Source organism: Chanodichthys erythropterus, chromosome 9, assembly GCF_024489055.1.
Source record: "Chanodichthys erythropterus isolate Z2021 chromosome 9, ASM2448905v1, whole genome shotgun sequence".
In the NCBI taxonomy this organism is placed as follows: Eukaryota; Metazoa; Chordata; class Actinopteri; order Cypriniformes; family Xenocyprididae; genus Chanodichthys; species Chanodichthys erythropterus.
Window position 1 is genome coordinate 11697231 of NC_090229.1, and position 19529 is coordinate 11716759.

At 36.9% G+C, this 19529-nt stretch overlaps 2 protein-coding genes across 8 annotated transcripts in view; one reads left to right on the forward strand and one right to left on the reverse strand.

Moving 5' to 3' along the window:
* Positions 1–3474, forward strand: part of fnbp1l (formin binding protein 1-like) — a 56513-nt gene extending 53039 nt beyond the window's left edge. Inside the window, exons 14-16 of one of the 4 annotated variants that reach the window (XM_067394575.1) lie at positions 193–335; positions 1016–1174; positions 2021–3459. In XM_067394575.1, the coding sequence (XP_067250676.1) occupies positions 193–335; positions 1016–1174; positions 2021–2028 (310 nt within the window). In that variant the 3' untranslated portion in view covers positions 2029–3459. Of the gene's footprint in view, positions 1–192; positions 336–1015 lie in introns of all 4 variants that reach the window. The other 3 variants (XM_067394577.1, XM_067394576.1, XM_067394574.1) reach the window with 3 other exon arrangements.
* Positions 3475–4422: 948 nt separating this feature from the next.
* bcar3 (BCAR3 adaptor protein, NSP family member) overlaps positions 4423–19529 on the reverse strand; it is a 50812-nt gene continuing 35705 nt past the window's right edge. For all 4 annotated transcript variants that reach the window (XM_067394578.1, XM_067394581.1, XM_067394582.1 and 1 more), the window contains 9 exons: positions 16572–16700; positions 12739–13178; positions 10800–10900; positions 9649–10364; positions 7169–7284; positions 6781–6952; positions 6549–6660; positions 6257–6463; positions 4423–5321 (listed from right to left, as the gene is read on the reverse strand). In XM_067394578.1, the coding sequence (XP_067250679.1) occupies positions 5146–5321; positions 6257–6463; positions 6549–6660; positions 6781–6952; positions 7169–7284; positions 9649–10364; positions 10800–10900; positions 12739–13178; positions 16572–16700 (2169 nt within the window). In that variant the 3' untranslated portion in view covers positions 4423–5145. The remainder of the gene's footprint in view (positions 5322–6256; positions 6464–6548; positions 6661–6780; positions 6953–7168; positions 7285–9648; positions 10365–10799; positions 10901–12738; positions 13179–16571; positions 16701–19529) is intronic.

The following is a 19529-nucleotide window of genomic DNA, read 5'->3' on the forward strand; positions in this document are numbered from 1 at the left end:
ACCTAAAGATATACAACTAGTATCAGTGCAACAGTAGCTTTACATAATGTAGTTCTTTAGTTGAAAACAAAAGACGCCAAACCGTCATATCATCCAGTCCTATTCAGTGCTTTGTGCTTCCTCACGTCACACCGCTGCCTCTGAACATAAAGGCCACTTTGATGCATTGACATTTTTTCTTCTGTCTTTCAGCCCTGAAGGCAGTTACACAGACGATCACAGTCAGGAGCATCGGTCTCCACCACAGCCAGACCCACATGATTTTGATGACGAGTTTGACGATGACGATCCTCTCCCTGCCATCGGCCACTGCAAAGCTCTCTACTCTTTTGATGGTACCGAAACCGCTTGCTTTAAATGTTCCTCGTTTAGGAAGAGTTAAGTGCTGTCGACAACATTACTGGCATAACGTTGATTATAAAGATCCATAAAAACGGTTTCACCAACCAATTCTGCCCACAGGAATTGCCATTGAACAAAATGACAGATTTTTACTAAATAATTCACTTAAGTGCTTTAACAAAGATTTCTGGCAAGTCAAAATAATTTTCTGTGGTAATCAATATAATCTCTACAATTCTGTCAACACAAAGTAACTTGTAAAGAACCTGAAACAATTCTTTACAAAACCATTGCCGAGTTTGTGTGGTCATTTGTGTGACTGTTAAAGTCAGGGGCATTTCCTTCTAAAAGGCAAGGGAGCCAGTGCCTCAAAAAATTGGATTACAAAATAAAAGTAACACTGTCCAACAAAAGGTAAAGTTACAGCGGGAGTCCGCGACTCTCTTGCCTCCCTTGAGCCCGTTGAGTTTTAACAAACCCCCTAAAGCGTGTGGTGGGTTTGGTTGGGAAGAATGGGGGAAAGTCACCCGAGAGGAGGCAATGCCTCCAACGCGGTATGATTGGTTATGATTGGTTCGTGCGATAAATCCCGCCTTTTGTTTTTGTGGCTCCTCATTTCAGAACACCACTGCACGCCACTGGTTAAAGTATTAAAAATGTGTTTGTTCCTCAGGCTCTAACGAAGGCACGTTGGTTATGAACGAGAACGAGGTGCTGTACGTCATAGAGGAAGATAAAGGCGACGGGTGGACGCGGGTTCGGAAACATAGCGGAGTGGAGGGCTACGTCCCCACGTCCTACGTGGACATCACACTGGAGAAAAACAGCAAAGGTGCGGTCACCTATATATGACATCACCCACGGCAGCACCATCTAGTTATGACATCATACATGGGGGAGTGCATGTCAGATTTACCGTGACTCATCAAGTGCAGCTCGGCTGACTGCCATATGCTTTTGTTCACTGTGTGAGCCCAAGGACAAACACACACACACACACTGTCGAAAGTGACTGTATTTCCTCTGCACTGCGACTTTGCTGCAGCGGATCAATCTGTAGAATTGTAGAGATTTTTATTGCTTTTTATTCCATTTTAATAAGTGTTTTTAATCATCAAACTGAACAAAATGCATAGGCTCCTTTTCAAATGTCTTGTCTGTCTGAGAGATGATTTGCTCATTATAATAGTGAGAGAAACTGCTCAGTCAGCTCTTTATTGTTGAGATTTATGTTTTTATACATGTTGACACTAAAGTACACTCTACTGCATTATTTCTACAGTCCAATCATTTGTTCTGTTCAGTATGAGGATACATTGATGTTCTTTTGAGCTTTCAATTCATGCAATTTCCAGTTCTTCCACCTTTCGTTGAAGTGTTACGTCCTTGCTGCTAAAGTTTCCCTCAATAGCGCCAAACCTGTTTCACTTCAACCTTTTCTGCGAGTGCTACCCTTCTCGTTAAACTTGTCACAACTTCTTTTTTTAATTTGTGACCTGAAATTAAAAGCATACAATAACAACAATCCAAGAACATTGCGTAACTTCAGAGCAGCACTCAGTTTGGCTGGCTCACTAGCGCCCTCTATCTTTTTTTTTTTTCCTCTGTCGCTGGTCAAACTTTGTTGTCGGTGGACCTGTCAATGACTCTGTCCTCTCTTTTCTTTCTGTGGCTACAGGTTCCTGATTGGATGAGTGGGGTTCTGTGGTGTTTGGTGGACGGGACTCACTGCTGTGGGTCTGTTAGTGGGGCGGTGGGGCGATTTTAAGACCGAGATTGTGTTGGGGCAGGTTGCATGTTTGCATGCTGTTTGTGTCATGGCCATTAACATCATTCCATTGCAGCAGACGTTCCAGGGATATTGGGGTAGCTGGGAGGGCGTGGGAGAACGAGGAGCAATAATGGAGATTCCAAAGAGAGTCGTTGCCTGACACTAACATGTTCAGGGGAATGTTTGCCTGTACCATCTTTTCATCTTCATCATAACATGCACCTGCATGATCCGCAGCCTTTCGTTCCTCATTCCATGCTGACCAATTGATTCCTTAATAGGTTTAACCACTTATCTCTCAACCACCTGTGTGTCCGTTTCTCTTTTGACTATGTTCCCTCATTGATGCATTCCATGTTAACCATGATATAAATCTCATAAGCATGACCAATCAGAGTAAAGGAAGCATGGTGCTACTGTAGCCAATGCAACAGTCCTCACAGCAACATCCACCCACTGGCCCCGCCCACTTTGCATAGTTCGGTGGATGGATCCTGGTGCAGTTCTGCATTTGACCAGCAGGGGGACCCAACACCATATAAAACAAGCAGAGAAAACGCCAGCGAGGACCTATGAACACCAACCTATCATCTCTGCCTTAATAACAGGCTTCTGTATGGAAACTAAAGCATATAGGGGTCTATCAGATCCTCTGTGCCCAAAAAACTGCTCGTTCTTGGGCTGCCAGCTCTTTGTGGTGCTTTCTCCATTTCTTGTCCAGCTCTTGGTTTCACATGTGCAAGAACATGCTCACTGCCTCCTAACAAGGGACCACACGTCTCCAGAATCCGATCTTAAGTGCGTGTTTTTGTCAATGTGATTCTTAGATATAAAACTGTGTATGCATATGGGTGCATATATGCATATGTATATACCTAGTTAGTTTTTATTATTAAACTGTATGTATTAACATCTTTATTTCAGAATGAATGTTTTTATTGTGATTGTTTTTTTGTTTTTTTTTAACCAAGCGAGTGACTTTCAGGCTTTGCTTTTAAGAACCGTGCCGTACTCTTTTTGTAACCAGTTCTTCTTCTTCTCAGTAGGACCCTGGTCTTAACCAATGCACTTTTTACCCTGTTGCATTTGAATTGGATTATTAGGGAGTGAATGGTGTCAGATGTGAATGCTTGCTTTTTGTGTGAATGTGTTGTACAGTGAGACAACGTTGACCACTATATACTGGGGTTTGTGTTGGAGCAAGAGCAACCGAGAAATAAATACTTATGTCTGTTTGTCTCGTTCATCCTGCCTGTCATTTATTGGAGTTCTTCACTCTGTTGTGTTTAGCCCACTTCCATCACTATTACTGGCTATGTTTATCAGGAGCCAAGGTTTCTAACCTGCAAATACTGTATATGCAGTGCATCATGGATTACACACACACGGTTCACAGGTACTCTCCATAGATGTACAAAGATAGATGTTTTTATACTGTACAAAATGTATATTCTGTCCCCCTACACTACCCCTACCCTAAACCTACCCATCACAGAAAACTGTCTGCATTTCTTGAATTTAAAAAAAAAACACCATTTAGTGTTTTTTTTTCTTTTTCTTTTTTTTTTAAGCCATTTGTTTTACGAGGACACAGGAAGTGTCTTCATAAACCATGTTTATGTTGTTATACCCATGTCATTATACACATGTGTCCTCATAAACCATGTATACAAGAACACAAACTACTGTTGAAAAGTTTGGGGTCAGTAAGATTTATTTATTTTTTTTTTTTTATGTTTTTAATCAGACAATTTAGGGTCACCAAGGCTGCATTTATTTAATCAATGCAGTAAAAAAAAAAAGTAATATTGTAAAATATTTTTACTATGTAAATGACTGTTTTCTATTTTTGTATGTAATTTTAAATGTAATTTATTCCTGTATTGGCAAAGCTGAATTTACAGCATCATTACTCGAGTCTTCAGTGTCACATGATCCTTCAGAAATCATTCTAATATGCTGATTTGATGCTCAAGAAACTTTTATTATTATTATAATTCTATTATTATTATCAGGGTTGAAAACAGTTGTGCCGCTTAATATTTTTGTGGAAACTGATAATTTTTTTTCTAGAAACCTTTTTGAGTAGAAAATTCAAAAGAACAGATGTAAAGGGAAATGGAAATATTTTAATTAGAAAAGAAATTATAAATATTTTTACAGTCACTTTTAATCAATTTAATGCAGTCTTGCTTACTAAAAAAATCTTACTGACCCATATATATATATATATATATATATATATATATATATATATATATATATATATATATATATATATATATATATATATATATATATATACACACACACACACACTTCTGTAACAATTAACCTTTTATTAGATATTTAATATTTTTCAGAATATTTCATTTATGGGTGACTATTTACAGATCAATAATACTTAATACATTATATTACACAAACTAGCCTTCACATGCATTCACTAATGATGATTATGTACATTCTTTTCCATGTGGGTTTTTTTTTTTTAACAGATCAACACTGCTTTGACCAAAGGGTTTATGACATTTCTAAAATTGTACAAACTTTTCTATCTCCTGTTCCTTCATAGCGCTGAAAATTTGTCTTGAAGATCTGAAAATTTGACTGAAAATCAGTCCTCTCTTATTCATCACTTCATATGCCAAGTTACTGACCACATACATACACCTCATGAAGTGTTCTCTCTGCCTCCAACTTTATTTTTATTTCTTAGGGTGGATGATGTATTGGCCAGTAGCTATATTCTACGTACCGTTCCTTCTTTTCCTGAAGGCAAAACTGGTACCTGCCCATTTCACAACACACCTCTGGAAGGTGCATATGGAAGAAGGTAGCTCTCCACAGACAAGTGCTGTTTGTGCTCACGAATGGCTTCCAACAAGCTGCACGTGGTCTTCTGAAGCTCACATTCTGTTAGAGAACATCCTTTTTATAGGTACAGACGACCTTTGACCTGCCTCCAGAGAGGTTCGGACAGTTTCTGCTTGCTCAGAGAGTCTAGTATACTGTATAAAGTGTCTCATTTTTCAGAGTTCTGTATGTTTGACTGGAGGCTCAAGTTTTCTGGACAGCGCCGTGAGGATGAGTTTGAATTTGTCGTATCGCTCAGTCTGGTCCACGGCCGCCCCCCTGCTGCCCCAGAGCAGACGCAACTGGAAATCGGTCCTCAAGATCTCCAACATGTCATCATTAGGTTGGAAATCTGGAGAGAAAATTACATTTTATTATTAAAGTCGCTGTGTAATTTTTTTTTTTTTTTTTTTTTTTTTTTTTAACAGAATGTTGCAGTGTTTATTATAAATGATTTATCTGTGCGAATCAGCGAATCAATTTTTTTTTTTTTTTAATCATATGCCCTCATAATCTTTAATCAGTAAAGTTAACCTCCCTTCCCCTTGAAACGATATTCGTTCTCTTCATGATGCGTCTCGGCAGAGGGTGGGGCTAAATATCCTCCACAATTAGCATTCAGATCTGCTTCCATTTTGTTAAAGCACCCAACTTCCTACAATCCAATCAATTCTCGAGGACGAAGTCAAGTTTTTTAGTATACGGCATACAGATATTGACCTAAATTAATAAATGCTATGTATTGTTCATTGTTAGTTAAGGATACAAAATTATATAGTTGTATACACTTGTATAGTGTTGTGTTGTTTTTGTTTTACATTTTTAGTAAATTTTCATTTATTTTAACATTTATCACAACATATGTAATTATTATATAAACAACTAGTCTATAATTATACTGATCTAAGTCTCACAAACCTCAAGTACATATCACTGAAGAAGTCAGTGATTCATTTTGAGTCAGACGTGACTAAAGTAATGATGACCTGTTCAGTTGGTAAATCATCTTAATTTAGTAACTACTCTAAAGGATTTCTTGGACTGATTGAAACTGATGCTGTTTGAGTGTCTTTTTGAGTGATTCTTTTCAAGAGCCGACTAAACAGGGCAGGCCTTTTATCGTATAACTTCCTGAGGGAATCCATGATTCAAATGCTAATTTTTTTTTTAGATTTTAAGATAACAACCTGAAAAGCTCTATTGCAAATCAATGTGTTTTGCTCACCAATTCCCCAAGTAAAGCACCACAAATTCATCCTGAAATGACTTGTAATGTCCTTGGCTTACCCTGGAGGATCCGCTGTGCATTGCAGGTGTAGGTGTCCGCATTGCGCGCAACAGCACGAGCGCCTTCCAGATGCCGAAACATGATTTCGCAGCCTTGGTCGTTGTTCTCCCAGACGTCCATCCCGTCAAAGGTGACCGCAGGCCTCTCCATCAAGGTGAGCAGAGGCATTAGCAGTGGAACACTGGCATTGCTCAGTGGGATTTCAGCTGGAAAGACCATAACAAGGACTTAATTAAAGGTGACCTACTGTATGAAGGGCATTTTAAACATGCTTTACTGTCAAAAACTCACCACTTCCTTCATAGAGTCCTTTGTAGAATGGTTTCAAAGATTTCTCATAAATAATGGCAGTCTGTGTATATTTCCTCCGCAAGCTAGTCCACGTATGATCCAATCTGGTAATCTGTTCATACAAGAAAGATCACACAGATTAAAGCTTGTTTCCTACACTTAACCGCACACAGAGAGGGAAAAAAAATTGCAAGTCAACCGAAAGTGGCAGATAGAAGGAGCCGTTGGGTACCTGAGGCATGTCCAGTGCTTTCATTATTGAGGAAAAGGCATAAAGATCTCCCATGGAGTCTTTCAGCTCTAGAGCGACCAGAATGATCCGGTTTAGGGTGGCTGCTCTCTCCTCCAGACTTCCTGTACACCCCAGGATATCCACAGCAACTCCAATTGCCATGGTGTTATGCCTGTTTAAGAAAAACCAGCCATGTGTGTTAAATGTGTGGCCTATTGGCCTCTGTGTCTGTTATTTTGGCCATTGTTAATAAAAATAAAAACTCTGCTTAGTTTCTTTAGCGCATGTGAGATGTTCAAAGAGTTAATATTCCTCGGAAAGAGTTGTCCGCCCATATGAATCATCAGAAACCTGCTTTATAGATCACGTGTTGACGGCATCTGTTTACCTTTCCATGAGGTCCTGCCGCAGCTGTCTCCCATGAGGAAGGGTCACCAGCTCTAGCCCAGAGGTCACGCCCATTTGACCTTTCAGCTCCTCAGAAACATTCAGTATCCTGGCAACCTGTAGCATGTACATACAGCATTTGTAACATCTAGAATCGAAAGTATTGCACTGAAGCTAAACTGTGATTGTGAAGGGTTTCTAAATTTGGGTTGTGGGTGGATGACTTAGTTTTTTCATCCATAATATTGGTCCTGTGACTGACATAATCAGCCGGTTTAAGATTTAATTCCCAAATACACAGACAACAATCTGGAGCCTCTTTCAGAAGCAGAAAGAAATGTGGAGAAGTGGACAGTCACATGTATAAGAGCTTTTTAGGTCATTTTTAATTTGATTCATCTACATTTAGCCCTTGCTGTGTGGCACAACTGTGGTCTTGTCTTCTGGTTGGCTGGAAGAACCAGTCTTCGACCTGAAGAAAAGGCTGACTCACATAACGAGACAGTAATTACAGACCTGTCTGTCATGATTGTATTCAGTAAGTGGGTGTGGATGACTAGCCCTAATTCTGTTTTAATCTTTTTTTAATTTTCTCTTTTGCCGTTGTTTCATTTTCTTTCTTTTTTTTATTCCACTACCTCCCATTTTTGAAATCGAAAGCTATCAAATATACAGTCTGTGACAGATTAGTCATCTGTTGTGCAGTTAATATTATACTAGCTAATATGAGCTTTTAATATCAATATTACCTTTTGTAATGTGTACAGTACCGTTTAAATGTTTGGGGTTAGTAAGTGCTGTTCATTTGAACTTTTCCAGAAAAAAATCAACTGTTAAATAGAAAAGTCAGTCATTTTAAATTGTAATATTTCACAATATTACTGTTTTTACTATATATTTTTTGCAGCCTTGATGAGCATAAGAGACATTAAAAAAGTCAAAAACATTACATTTTTTATATATACAGTACAGTCCAAAAGTTTGGAACCACTAAGATTTTTAATGTTTTTAAAAGAAGTTTCTAAAACCAAGGCTACATTTATTTAATTAAAAATACAGTAAAAACAGTAATATTGTGAAATATTATTACAATTTAAAATAACTGTTTTCTATTTGAATATATTTGACAAAGTAATTTATTCCTGTGATCAAAGCTGAATTTTCAGCATCATTACTCCAGTCTTCAGTGTCACATGATCCTTCAGAAATCATTCTAATATGCTGATCTGCTGCTCAAGAAACATTTAATGTGTACAATTGTACAAAATATTTGTGTACAATATTTTTTATCAAGATTATTTGATGAATAGAAAGTTCAAAAGAACAGAGTTTATCTGAAATCTAATCTTTTGTAACATTATAAATGTCTTTACTGTCACTTTTGATTGATTTAATGCATCCTTGCTGAATAAAAGTATTCATTTCTTTAATTTCTTTTCAAAAAAATAAAAATTCTTACTGACCCCAAACTTTTGAATGGTAGTGTATAATGCTACAGAAGCTTTGTATTTCAGATAAATGCTGTTCTTTTGAACTTTCTATTCATCAAGGAATCCTGAGAAAAAAAAGTACACAACTGTTTTCAACATTGAAAATAATCATTAATGTTTCTTGAGCAGCAGATCAGCATATTAGAATGATTTCTGAAGGATCATGTGACTCTGAAGACTGGAGTAACGATGCTGAAAATTCAGCTTTGCATCACAGGAATAAATTACTTTGTCAAATATATTTAAATAGTACACAGTTATTTTAAATTGTAATAATATTTCACAATTTTACTGTTATTTACTGTATTTTTAATTAAATAAATGTAGCCTTGGTGAGCAGATGAAACTTCTTTTAAAAACATTAACAATCTTAGTGGTTCCAAACTTTTGGACTATACTGTATATTTGTTAATATATTATATTTGTTGTTTTACATATTGACATTTAAGTTACCATTACCGGTAACCTAAAACAATGTCCAAATAGCGATTTGGTTATTGCTTAAGGTTATTGCACAATTAAGGTCCAATTTAACACTGGTTAATCCATTGGGTATTATGAACTATACATTTTTGCTGATTGTTAATGTTGGTTATGTTATTTTCTACAGTACATACATATACTTACACATTTTTATTGTTTCAAGTTGTATGATTACTTGAATGTATTAACACGCTTCGCTTCAGAAGGCCTTTATTAACCCCCTGGAGCCGTTTGGATTACTTTTATGATGGATGGATGCACTTTTTTGGGCTTCAAAATCTCGAGCACCATTTATTACCATTATAATAAAGCTTGGGTATTAGAGCCAGGATATTTTTTAACATAACTCCAATTGTGTTTGTCTGAAAGAAGATATTCATATACACCTAGGATGGCTTGAGGGTGAGTAAATCATGGGATAATGTTCATTTTTGGGTGAACTATCTCTTTAACGCATTGAAACAATTTTGATTTCATGTTGACTTCAAAGATACATGATTAATATTACCTGACAGTCTGCTTGCAGGATGTGTTTGGCGATGGTCTTTGGATCCTGACTGACGAGCAGCTCTTTGGCTTTCTTCAGCACTGTCATCTCCAATGGTTTGTTCTCCACTGGTAGAAGCCGGAAGTTGACGTCACCAGGTTTGAATGCTGATTCAGTTTCAAACACAGGTCTTTGGAAACCTTTCTTGCCATCCTCTTCTTTATCCACATCCTCCTCGATGTCTTCCTCACTGTCGTGTTCTAGGGCCTCAATGGCGTTATGGTAGGAGCTACGATCTAGTTTAATACTGCTATCACTTCTCCTTAACTCCTCCTCAGTCTTTAACCTGTCCACATAGCTGTTAGCATGGGAGCTATTCATCTTTTCCCAATCAGCAGGGCTGCATGGACTCAGTTCACAGTAGCTTACTTCTGACTGCTGCTGTTGCTGAGATGAAGGCCGCTGTTTGTGGGGCTTTACCGGGGGGACAGGTGGGGCGAGGGTCTTCAGGCCCGGGGTGCAGGATACTCTTATAGTGGGAACCTTGCTGGGTTTAGGGGGCGGTTTGGGACACAGCTGGCTGTCAGATCCACGAATGGCCTCACCAGGCTGGGTGTCGAAAGCCATTCTGCGTGGCACTGTGGGGCTCAGAGCTGGCTCACTTCCTGTTCGGAAAACTGGGGATTTGGGGCACGGCTGGTGCTCCATATGCTGAACCTGAGCCTGGGGCCTACAGCCTGAAAGCATATACATGATATCACCATTTTATTCAAATATTTTTCATTACAATAGACAGTATTTTGTAGTTGGAGTTTTTTGTCTGCACGGCAAAGCAGATTCAGCGCTCTGGTTTCTCACATGGACAGCAAAGCTGCATTTTGTGCATAACCATATTTATTCCACTGACACAGGCATAAATTACCTCCATCCCCACTTTCATTCTTCTCCACAAAACATTTTTATTTTGCATTTCAATCCCACGTCTCATTTCACACATTTAACGTTTAGTAACAGGAAGTGAATTTCAAAGGCGGGAACGTCAGCTTGACTTTGAGAATCACTTTCTCTTTGGCACAAAGTGAATGTGAGAAAGATGACTGGTTTTCAGGGCTGTCAGATGTGCATATCACCGTGACGGGTATCAAGGAGGATGAGAGCCGACAGGCACTCACCGATAGGGAGGAAGCTTTCCGATTGATGGGTCTTCAGTGGCCGTCTCCTCTCCTGAACGTGGTTCAGACATGCTGGTTGACTCCCACATTTATCTTTGTGGCTGTGAAGGAGAAAGACAGGTCACTTAAAGTCTTCTCCACCGATCTTTGAGAGTAAGATGACAAAGTTGACACCACTTTTAATTGAGTTTTCAAAGGTTCTGCGGTGTGATATGAATTTTTAAAAGTACAAATCAAATGCAGTCTCTCATTTAATGTAAGGTCATGCAACCTGTACAATCATTTTAATAACATTTTTAAATTGATATGGTTATGAGCTATTTTGACACATTGTTTCCAAAAGTTAGGACGCCCATATGCTGAATCTGCACAAATAAGTAAAACTTTCACTTATTTTATGCTTATTAATGCTAAAAAATCTCTTTATATTATTGTGGAGCTGTCACATTGCAGGACTGAATAAATAAACATATAACATATTCCACATAAATAATACAAATGCCTTGAATAATGCCTTTTTTTTTACTTCCTTTTTTGGTGCTTATGAGCAAAACTCAAAAAAAAAAAAGAGCTTGCCATTAAGAAATGGAGTTTGTGAATCACACCACAAGACCCACTAATTGCTGACAAAATTATGTACATCTTATTGTATAGATTTGAGTGCAATTTGTAAATTCATGACTAGGCATTCTTCAAAGCAGACCCCAGTTATATAATGCAAATATAATTAAATTATATTTCTAGTATTGTTTATTTTGATGTTTCTTTTCTAATTCAGAATTCATGATGAGGACAGTCAAACCACAGAATTTTCTTTTTTAACCTGAAATTTCCATGAGCTAATGAAAATAAACAATATTTTTTATTAACTAACATTAACAAAGATTAATAAATACTATAACAAATAAATTGTTCACTGTGTGTATGTGAAGTTTTAGCTCAAAATACCCTACAGATAATTTTTTATAGCATGTTAAATTTGTCACTTTTTGAGGGTGAGCAAAAACGCTCCGTTTTTGTGTGTGTCCCTTTAAATGCAAATGAGCTGCTGCTTTCAAGAAGAGGGCGGGGTTTCAAGAGCTCCTGTTAGCAGCGCTGATTCGCAGACTCACTGAAATTGTCAGAAACTGTTCAGCCTTATATGTTCAAAACGGAGTCGGACAATGATGGAGAGACTCGAGAAGAAATGACAACATGTAGGATGCAACAGGACGCTTTTGAATGGTTAGTTGATGAATTTATGTATTTGATGTGGAGTTAACTGTCTTAAAATCATTGATTAGCATATTCTGTCATGATAATCTATAAATCGCTCGTGTGGGAACTGTTGTAAGATGCCTACAGAGTCAGAATATATGCTGCATGAAGATAGAACAGGTAGTTTAGTTTAATTATTGTTATAACTTGTAATGTTGTTATCTTGCTTTTATGACATGCTATTGCATTTGTGTTACATACTGTATTGCAATAACATGGCCTCACACCCTTTGTTGCGTGTTCTCAGGGGTGGGGTTTATGTCAATTTTAGGGTTAGTGATGTCACCAACCCGGGAAGAAGCTTGTTGTAGTCCCTACCAGCCGTTTGTTGTAGTTCTTAAACAGAGAATTCTTTAAAAGAAAATATCTCACTTTGAGCATCCTAACTTTGCAGATGTTGTTTATGCTCTAATGGCAACATTGAAATAAAAAAAAAAAGTGAAATCATAATAAACCACCCCTTTAAAGCATCAACTAATGGAATCACTAAAAAGGCCAAATCATACAAACCGTTTGAGAACTAGAATCTATAATTAGTAAATTGTCAATCCTATGATGAGTAAAATAATTAATCTCTCTTATTATGTTTGTGATTCAAAAGCCTCACAGAGTATTTCTTCTTGGTGGTAAAGTGTGGCAGTGAATAATAGTGGAAAGAGCCATAGGATAGTCTTTCTCTCACCTGAGGAGGTTCCCACGGCTGAGGGTGGGATCCTGGGTGTGTCCGTTCATGATATTCAGACTCAACCGTTTGGAAGTCAGGCTCTTTCTCTCTGAGTATCCCGCCTCTACACGTATAGATCCAACTCCATATTTCTCCTCCAGGCATCTCAGAGGCAGAGCTCTGTTGATTGGCTGAAAGATAATCGCTCCGACAACCTCAGACACCGGCTCCCGGTTGCCCACATAGTATCGCACCAAAGCGGGGACACTGTCAAATCCCTCCTTCTCAAACAGGTACTGAACACGTGAGTAGGCCTCATTCATGGCTACTACTCGTTTGTTGATTTTGAAGTGTTGAGGAGTGTTCTTCCACTGGCAGGTGAGGACGTAGTTTCCCGGGCTGGACAGCGAGTCTCGGATCAAAAAGTCTCCGTCACGCTGGACCAGGTTTTCAGCCACCTTAAATTCAAACACACACAATTTTCATTGTTTTTGTGGTAGCTTTTTTCTGTCTTTCATATATACTATATTTTTCTTCCTCCTTAGTTTCAAGCATGTTGGATCTTGGCCCAAACATTAGGTTGTGGTGCTCATGCAGCATGAACAAGTTCAAACATTGGAATCATTTTTAAAGTAGTGATGCTTTTCTGCTCATAAATTCTTAAGTTGCTTTGTACTTATGATATTCTGTCTAAACAAATTATGTACAAATCCTCAGTAAACATTACAGAACTAATTTTATGACAGTGATACATGACCTAGATATTACTTTCTTTTGTGGATCACCGGTGCATTCAAGCAGTTTAGAATGATGGAATACCTCTCCAAACTGAACGCTGGAATGGAATGGAATGGAATGGAATGGAAGCCATTTGGAATATTAATGAATTGGTAAGTAAATCACTCTAGATATCAGAAAAATCAGTATAGAATAATAAAAAAATATTAATAATATATATATACACAGTCAAACCAAAATGTATTTAGACACCTTGACCATCTCATTCATTAATACAGTTTATTCACTATAGTTTAAAAAAATGGTAATAAAATATGACAAGATCTCAGAGTTAAACTGTGTCAGAAAAAAAATTATCTTAATTATGTCAGATAACACTTAAGCAAAACATGGTCAGGTCAAAGTGTCTGAAAAAGTTTTGGTCACAAATTTTTATCAGTTTTACTGGTAGTCCACTGTGTATAATATGTCACAGTTTACTTTATTTAGCTATCCTCACTTACATAAAATTAACTATAGTGTCCTGCACCCACTAATAAAAATATATCAAAAATGTAAAAAGAAAAAAAGAAAAAAAAATTATATATATATATATAAAATATACAGTATATATATCCTCATTCATTTTAATATATCATTATGCCTTTAGTTTATTAGTTTATATAAGATTAGATTGGTTTTATGTCAGTTTTATATTACTTCCCACTGTGTGTTCATGAGGAGATCAAACACTAATAAATCAAGGTTAGCATGTGTGTTTGGAGCAATAGATCAGCAGTGGCACCAGGAAAAGAGTCATTAAGCCTGATTAGAATCGCTGAATGTTTATGACTGTTTTCATAATGGTTTTGCTAAAAAGCTTTTCTCAGGCCTGTCTTATGGTATAAAACAGCAGCTAAAAAGTTTATAGTTCACTGTGCAGAAATGCTCAGACAGTTATGGCTGTGCATTGTGTTTGTCCAAATATGCAGAATAAACTAATTTGATTGTGGTAGTTTCACAATTTGCTGCCTACATTGTCATCTATAATTAAGTCTTCATCTTTTATCATCCTTCATTTTTTTTGACAAAACACTGCTGGGAATTTACCAGGTCATTTCACACCATCGGTCATAAAGTAATACACTCAGAATCATTAAATGTGTGTCTTTTCTTTTCAGTTGTCTGTAGTTTGTTTGTTTAACTTCAGCCGAGCAGGTCAGACTCGTCCCGCTGAAAGACACATGGGCAAACACAACCTGTACTGCGGCCCACATGCTGTCAGGGGCTTTTTGAAAATGGAAATGCTTGGGTGTGCAATGATCCAAAGCCCGCTCAAAAGAACAAATGAATAAGTGTCTACAGACTCACTGCTGATTCCTGTTAACAGTCATAGGTGATGTATTTTAAGTGTAGAGACTGAATTAACAATCAACCATCACAAATATGCATTATATTTTAAGGGCACTTTTTCATCCATTGTGATACCTATAGTTATATTTATGAATATTTAGACTATCTAGTCCAATTCTATATATATTTTTTTAAGTGGTTCTTTAAGTGGCCTCAAGATATCCATCTTTATTATATTATGTGAATCCAATGAACTATATTCTAAGGTCATTTATAAGGTGTGTTGAGCCATGATGAAGAATGTTTCATTGTGACTGGTATATTTGTGGTGTAAGCAGCAGTAGCCTGACTCTGTACGCTGGTAGTTCTGATCATATGTTGCCGTTAAATAAATAAACCTCAGGTCAAATAGCAGTCATGATTCATCACTATATTAACCACTCTGCTCTGCTACAAAATTGTTGATGGATGAGCTGTCAGTTTCAGGGGCATATCCTGCAAAGGAGCATGGGAAAGAGGAGCCAGGGTACATGGTTTTCATGAGAGCGGATCTGTAGCTGTCAGCACTGTGAGGTCTGCCGTGATGAGAAACTGTTGATGGCTGTTTTTGAATATAGCTTAGTGTTAATGAACTATCCAAAACATAGTGGTTAAGCACTGTGGAATGTACTTTCATTAGAGGTATTGTTAGTTTTGCTGTTTATCTAAGGTCTTGTGGAGCTGACTGCGCTCTAGCATACAGTCCAGACCCCAGATTTTGTGTTTTGTTTCAATGAAATCTTTTGTTTTCCTTGATCTTGTGCAAGTCTGGGTGTGAATGTGGCTTTTCCTGTTCTGTGCTGTGTTTGGCACCTGTAAACCAGTTCAAAACAAGTATTGATCAACCAGCTACTACTGATGCCAATAATGGACTCTCTGTAGTCTCAAACACATTTGCCAAAGCATTTCACATTTTATAGACAAGTTAGAAGTGTATATATGCCATAAATATTAAAAGGATTTTTCTTACTTCCACCATCTAATCATCAATATGCAATTTCACATAGCTAGAAAGCTTAAGCCAAGCAAGTAAAATTGCACACAAAGATAAAAGAAACATTTTAGAAGGTTAGACACTGTATTTATAGGTTATTATTTTGCAAAACATGCCTATTAGGTAACTATGTATCTACATGTTTCATTATTTTTGACCTTAGCAAGAGCATTATACTATGTACAGTAATTAAAAGTGCCAAAAAAGTACTTTAGCAGACTTTTGAATACTGTAATTTGATAACACCATGTTTTGGACATTAATTAAAGTATTCTTTGAAGTACAATATAAAAAACATGGTACATGGTTTATATCCAAGATCCATGATACTAGATATTACATCACTTTTTTTTTTTTTTTGTAAATTTAACAAGTTAGCATTAAGAACATCTAATGCAAGTCATATCCTCAGTCTATTTCTTCCCTTAATCAAGTCTTACTCTCAGCTCTAGCTGGAGCAAACATGACCACATGTCTTTATTTCATTATCTTTTTATACAAAGAAAGTGAATGTTTGAGTGCCAGATACAGGCATGACTTCAGTGTGACTTCAGCTATACTTTGACAGCAGAAAGATGACTGCTGTCTGCCAGATTCAACTTCTGAACAATATTTCAGAGACATTGTAACTGTACACACATATATATTGAATCACAGAAACCGCTACTTCACCACCTCTATAATACAAACATGATCCCATAATGATTACCCACCCCTCTCCCTCCTCTTATGCCCAGGAAAGCTGTACCTGTCTAGGGATTGCTCCATGATACCAGGCATGGCTCCGTGGTTCCTCACTGCTTAGTTTCAGTTCTTCCTCTAGTTCTCTCCGAAGCTTCTCTGGTGGTCCATCCATGATGTACTTGTCCCTTGAAAACTGCACATAGATGGGAACAGAAGAGTAAGTTAGAGCCATGGTGGCTCTACAGTAGATGGTATGTTTGTCTCTGTGATTGAAGTATATGGTGTCAGTCTTTTATTAGTCTTCTCTCTTTTTTATTCCCCTCCCTACTTTTTGCTCTTTGACTCAGTATCTGACTGGCTGATGGATCCTGTGTTTCCTGTGCTGATCTGTTTACTGTGACTCCCAAGTCCCTCCCTCTTCCTGTCTGTCTCCGCCTCCAGAATCCGCAGGGCATGCCGTACCTTTACCTGCACATGTACACGCCCCCGCTGCTCTGAATCATCGTGGGCTTTTCAGGTTCGTTGGAAAGCTGCACGTCCTCTTTAAGGGTTGTGGATTTCACAACTTAGGAATTTTGAGCATAGTTCTTTTCATTGAGCTGCTTAGAAGTAAGTACTTTAGAGTTCAGGTGAACAAATCCACTGATTTGTCAATTTCTGTGAAACACAAGCTTTGATTAGAAGTAACAGTTTACTGTAATGCCATACATCTAGTTTGAAATGTACTTGGTAAAGCATAGTTCATTATCTTTCCCATCATGGCTGTTTTATTCTTCCTTTCACTGTCTCAATAACATAACTCAGTCATGTGACCAGATTGTCAGCGTAAAAGAATTTAAAAACAATTGGCACAAATAGCACTATATACTCTCATGCGATTCAACATTGATTCCTAGCTAAACACTGACAACAGAAATATAGACTGATTATGCAATTTTAATACTCCATCATGTCTTAACAAACAGCACAAGCCATTGTTGTTTATCAACTAAATGAATGCTTTCCTGTGACCAACTGACTCTGGCTGTGTTTGGAATGGTATATTAGTGTACTGCACATCTAATGTATTATAAATTAACATTAACAATGAATAGTAGTATATTTATAAATTATATTACTATATTATAATAAAAGCTGTAAAACTGTTCATTGTTAGTTAATGAAACATTATGCATTAATGTTGACAAATTATTTTTAAATGGTATAGATCATTTGCTTGCATGATACATTAACAGCATAGGTAGTATAGAGCAATAGTAGTTGTACAGGGTTCAGGGCAGTGCATCGACTGAGAATAATCTGTCATAATGATTGGGAAATTTCATTATAACATATTTGGAAATGTCCATTGAGCACAAATAACAAGTCATGATGTCTAATCCAAAGTGTCCAGAGGTAAGAATGTTTCGATTCTTATTAGAAAACAGATTTAAGGCTATAAAAATCTGAATGGATGAGACATGTTCAAAGCCATTGTAATAGTGTGTGTATATATATATATATATATATATATATATATATATATATATATATATATATATATATATATATATATTAATTAATACTTGTATGCAGCTAGGATGCATTAAATTGATCAAAAGTGACAGTTAAGACTTCTATTTCAAATAAATGCTATTCCTTTGAAACTTCCTTTATCAAAGAAACCTAAACAAAAGTTTCACAAAAAAAATTAAGCAGAGTGTTGTCAGGCAAAATGTGAAGCAAAGTACTTAAAGCCCTGTTAAAAAATTACAAGGGCATTCAGTGAATAAATGAATAATTTATAATCATTTCTCTTTATATTTATTTATTTAAAGCAATCAAAAGCATATTAGAATGATTTCTGAAGAATCATGTGACATTGAAGACTGGAAAAAATGATTTCTGAAAATTCAGCTTTGCCAGTACATTGAAAAATAAAACATTAACATATAAAAGTTATTTTAAATGTAATAATATTTTGCAATATTACTTTGTTTATATTGTCATTTTTTATTAAATAAATGCAGACTTGGTGAGCCTAAAGGGATAGTTCGCTCAAAAAAAAAAAAAAAAAAACTGCAAAGGAAGATATTTTGGAAGAATGTTTGTAACCAAGCAGATCTTGCCCTCCATTGACTGTGAGTAAGTGATGACAACATTTTAATTTTTGAGTGAACTATCCCTTCAATAGACTTCTTTTAAAAATATTTTAAACTTTTGAATGAAAGTACATTTTGCTTGCCAACTATAAGCAGTCTACTTAAGGCTATTATTTGACCAAATCATTTATTATTGTGATTGATTATTATTTTTTATAAAGACGCTGTGTTTTAAGAGGATTTGAAAGCCCTTTGTGGCGTGCCTAACACCACTCTCTAAACATGGTCAAATTACCATAATGAGTTATTGCTTTATTGAATGTGAATGGGTGAATTGCATTATGCACTTGTGTTACAACCTGCAACATATTTCACATAGGGGATTTCAATCGTATTCTTGTGTTTCCTTCTTTTCGGTTAAGTGCTTGGAATGCCAGCTATGTGTGGTACCCAACCTCAGAGACCTAAAGTGGTACCTTTGTGCTCTAGCTGGTAGTTGTACACAGTGGGTACTCAAACACAGCACTGCTGCATAACCCCAAGCTAAATCTGTGCGTAAGGGGGAAAAGTCCCAGCAGGACTCCTCATTTCAATCTTGTTAGTTGTGGTCTATAGAGTAATATGTCAAATGTAAGGGCAAAGGTAATTGGAATTGATGAGTAACTGTGTGTGTGTGCGCTCAGTAGTGGAAACATCAATTGATATGACACTGTTTGACTCAGTACAGATTTAATTAAGTCGACTGCATCATTCAAACGTACTGGCCACAGAGCCAGTGATGCTGTTGTGTATTTTATTAACAAGTCCCATTTTAGTTTGTCACTGTAGCTTTGCAAGACTTTTTATAGCTTGATGAACGACTCATTTGGGTTTTCTTAAACTTGCCAAGACATCTGAATATGGCTGAGAAGCCTGGTGGTGTACATCAGTGCTCATAACAA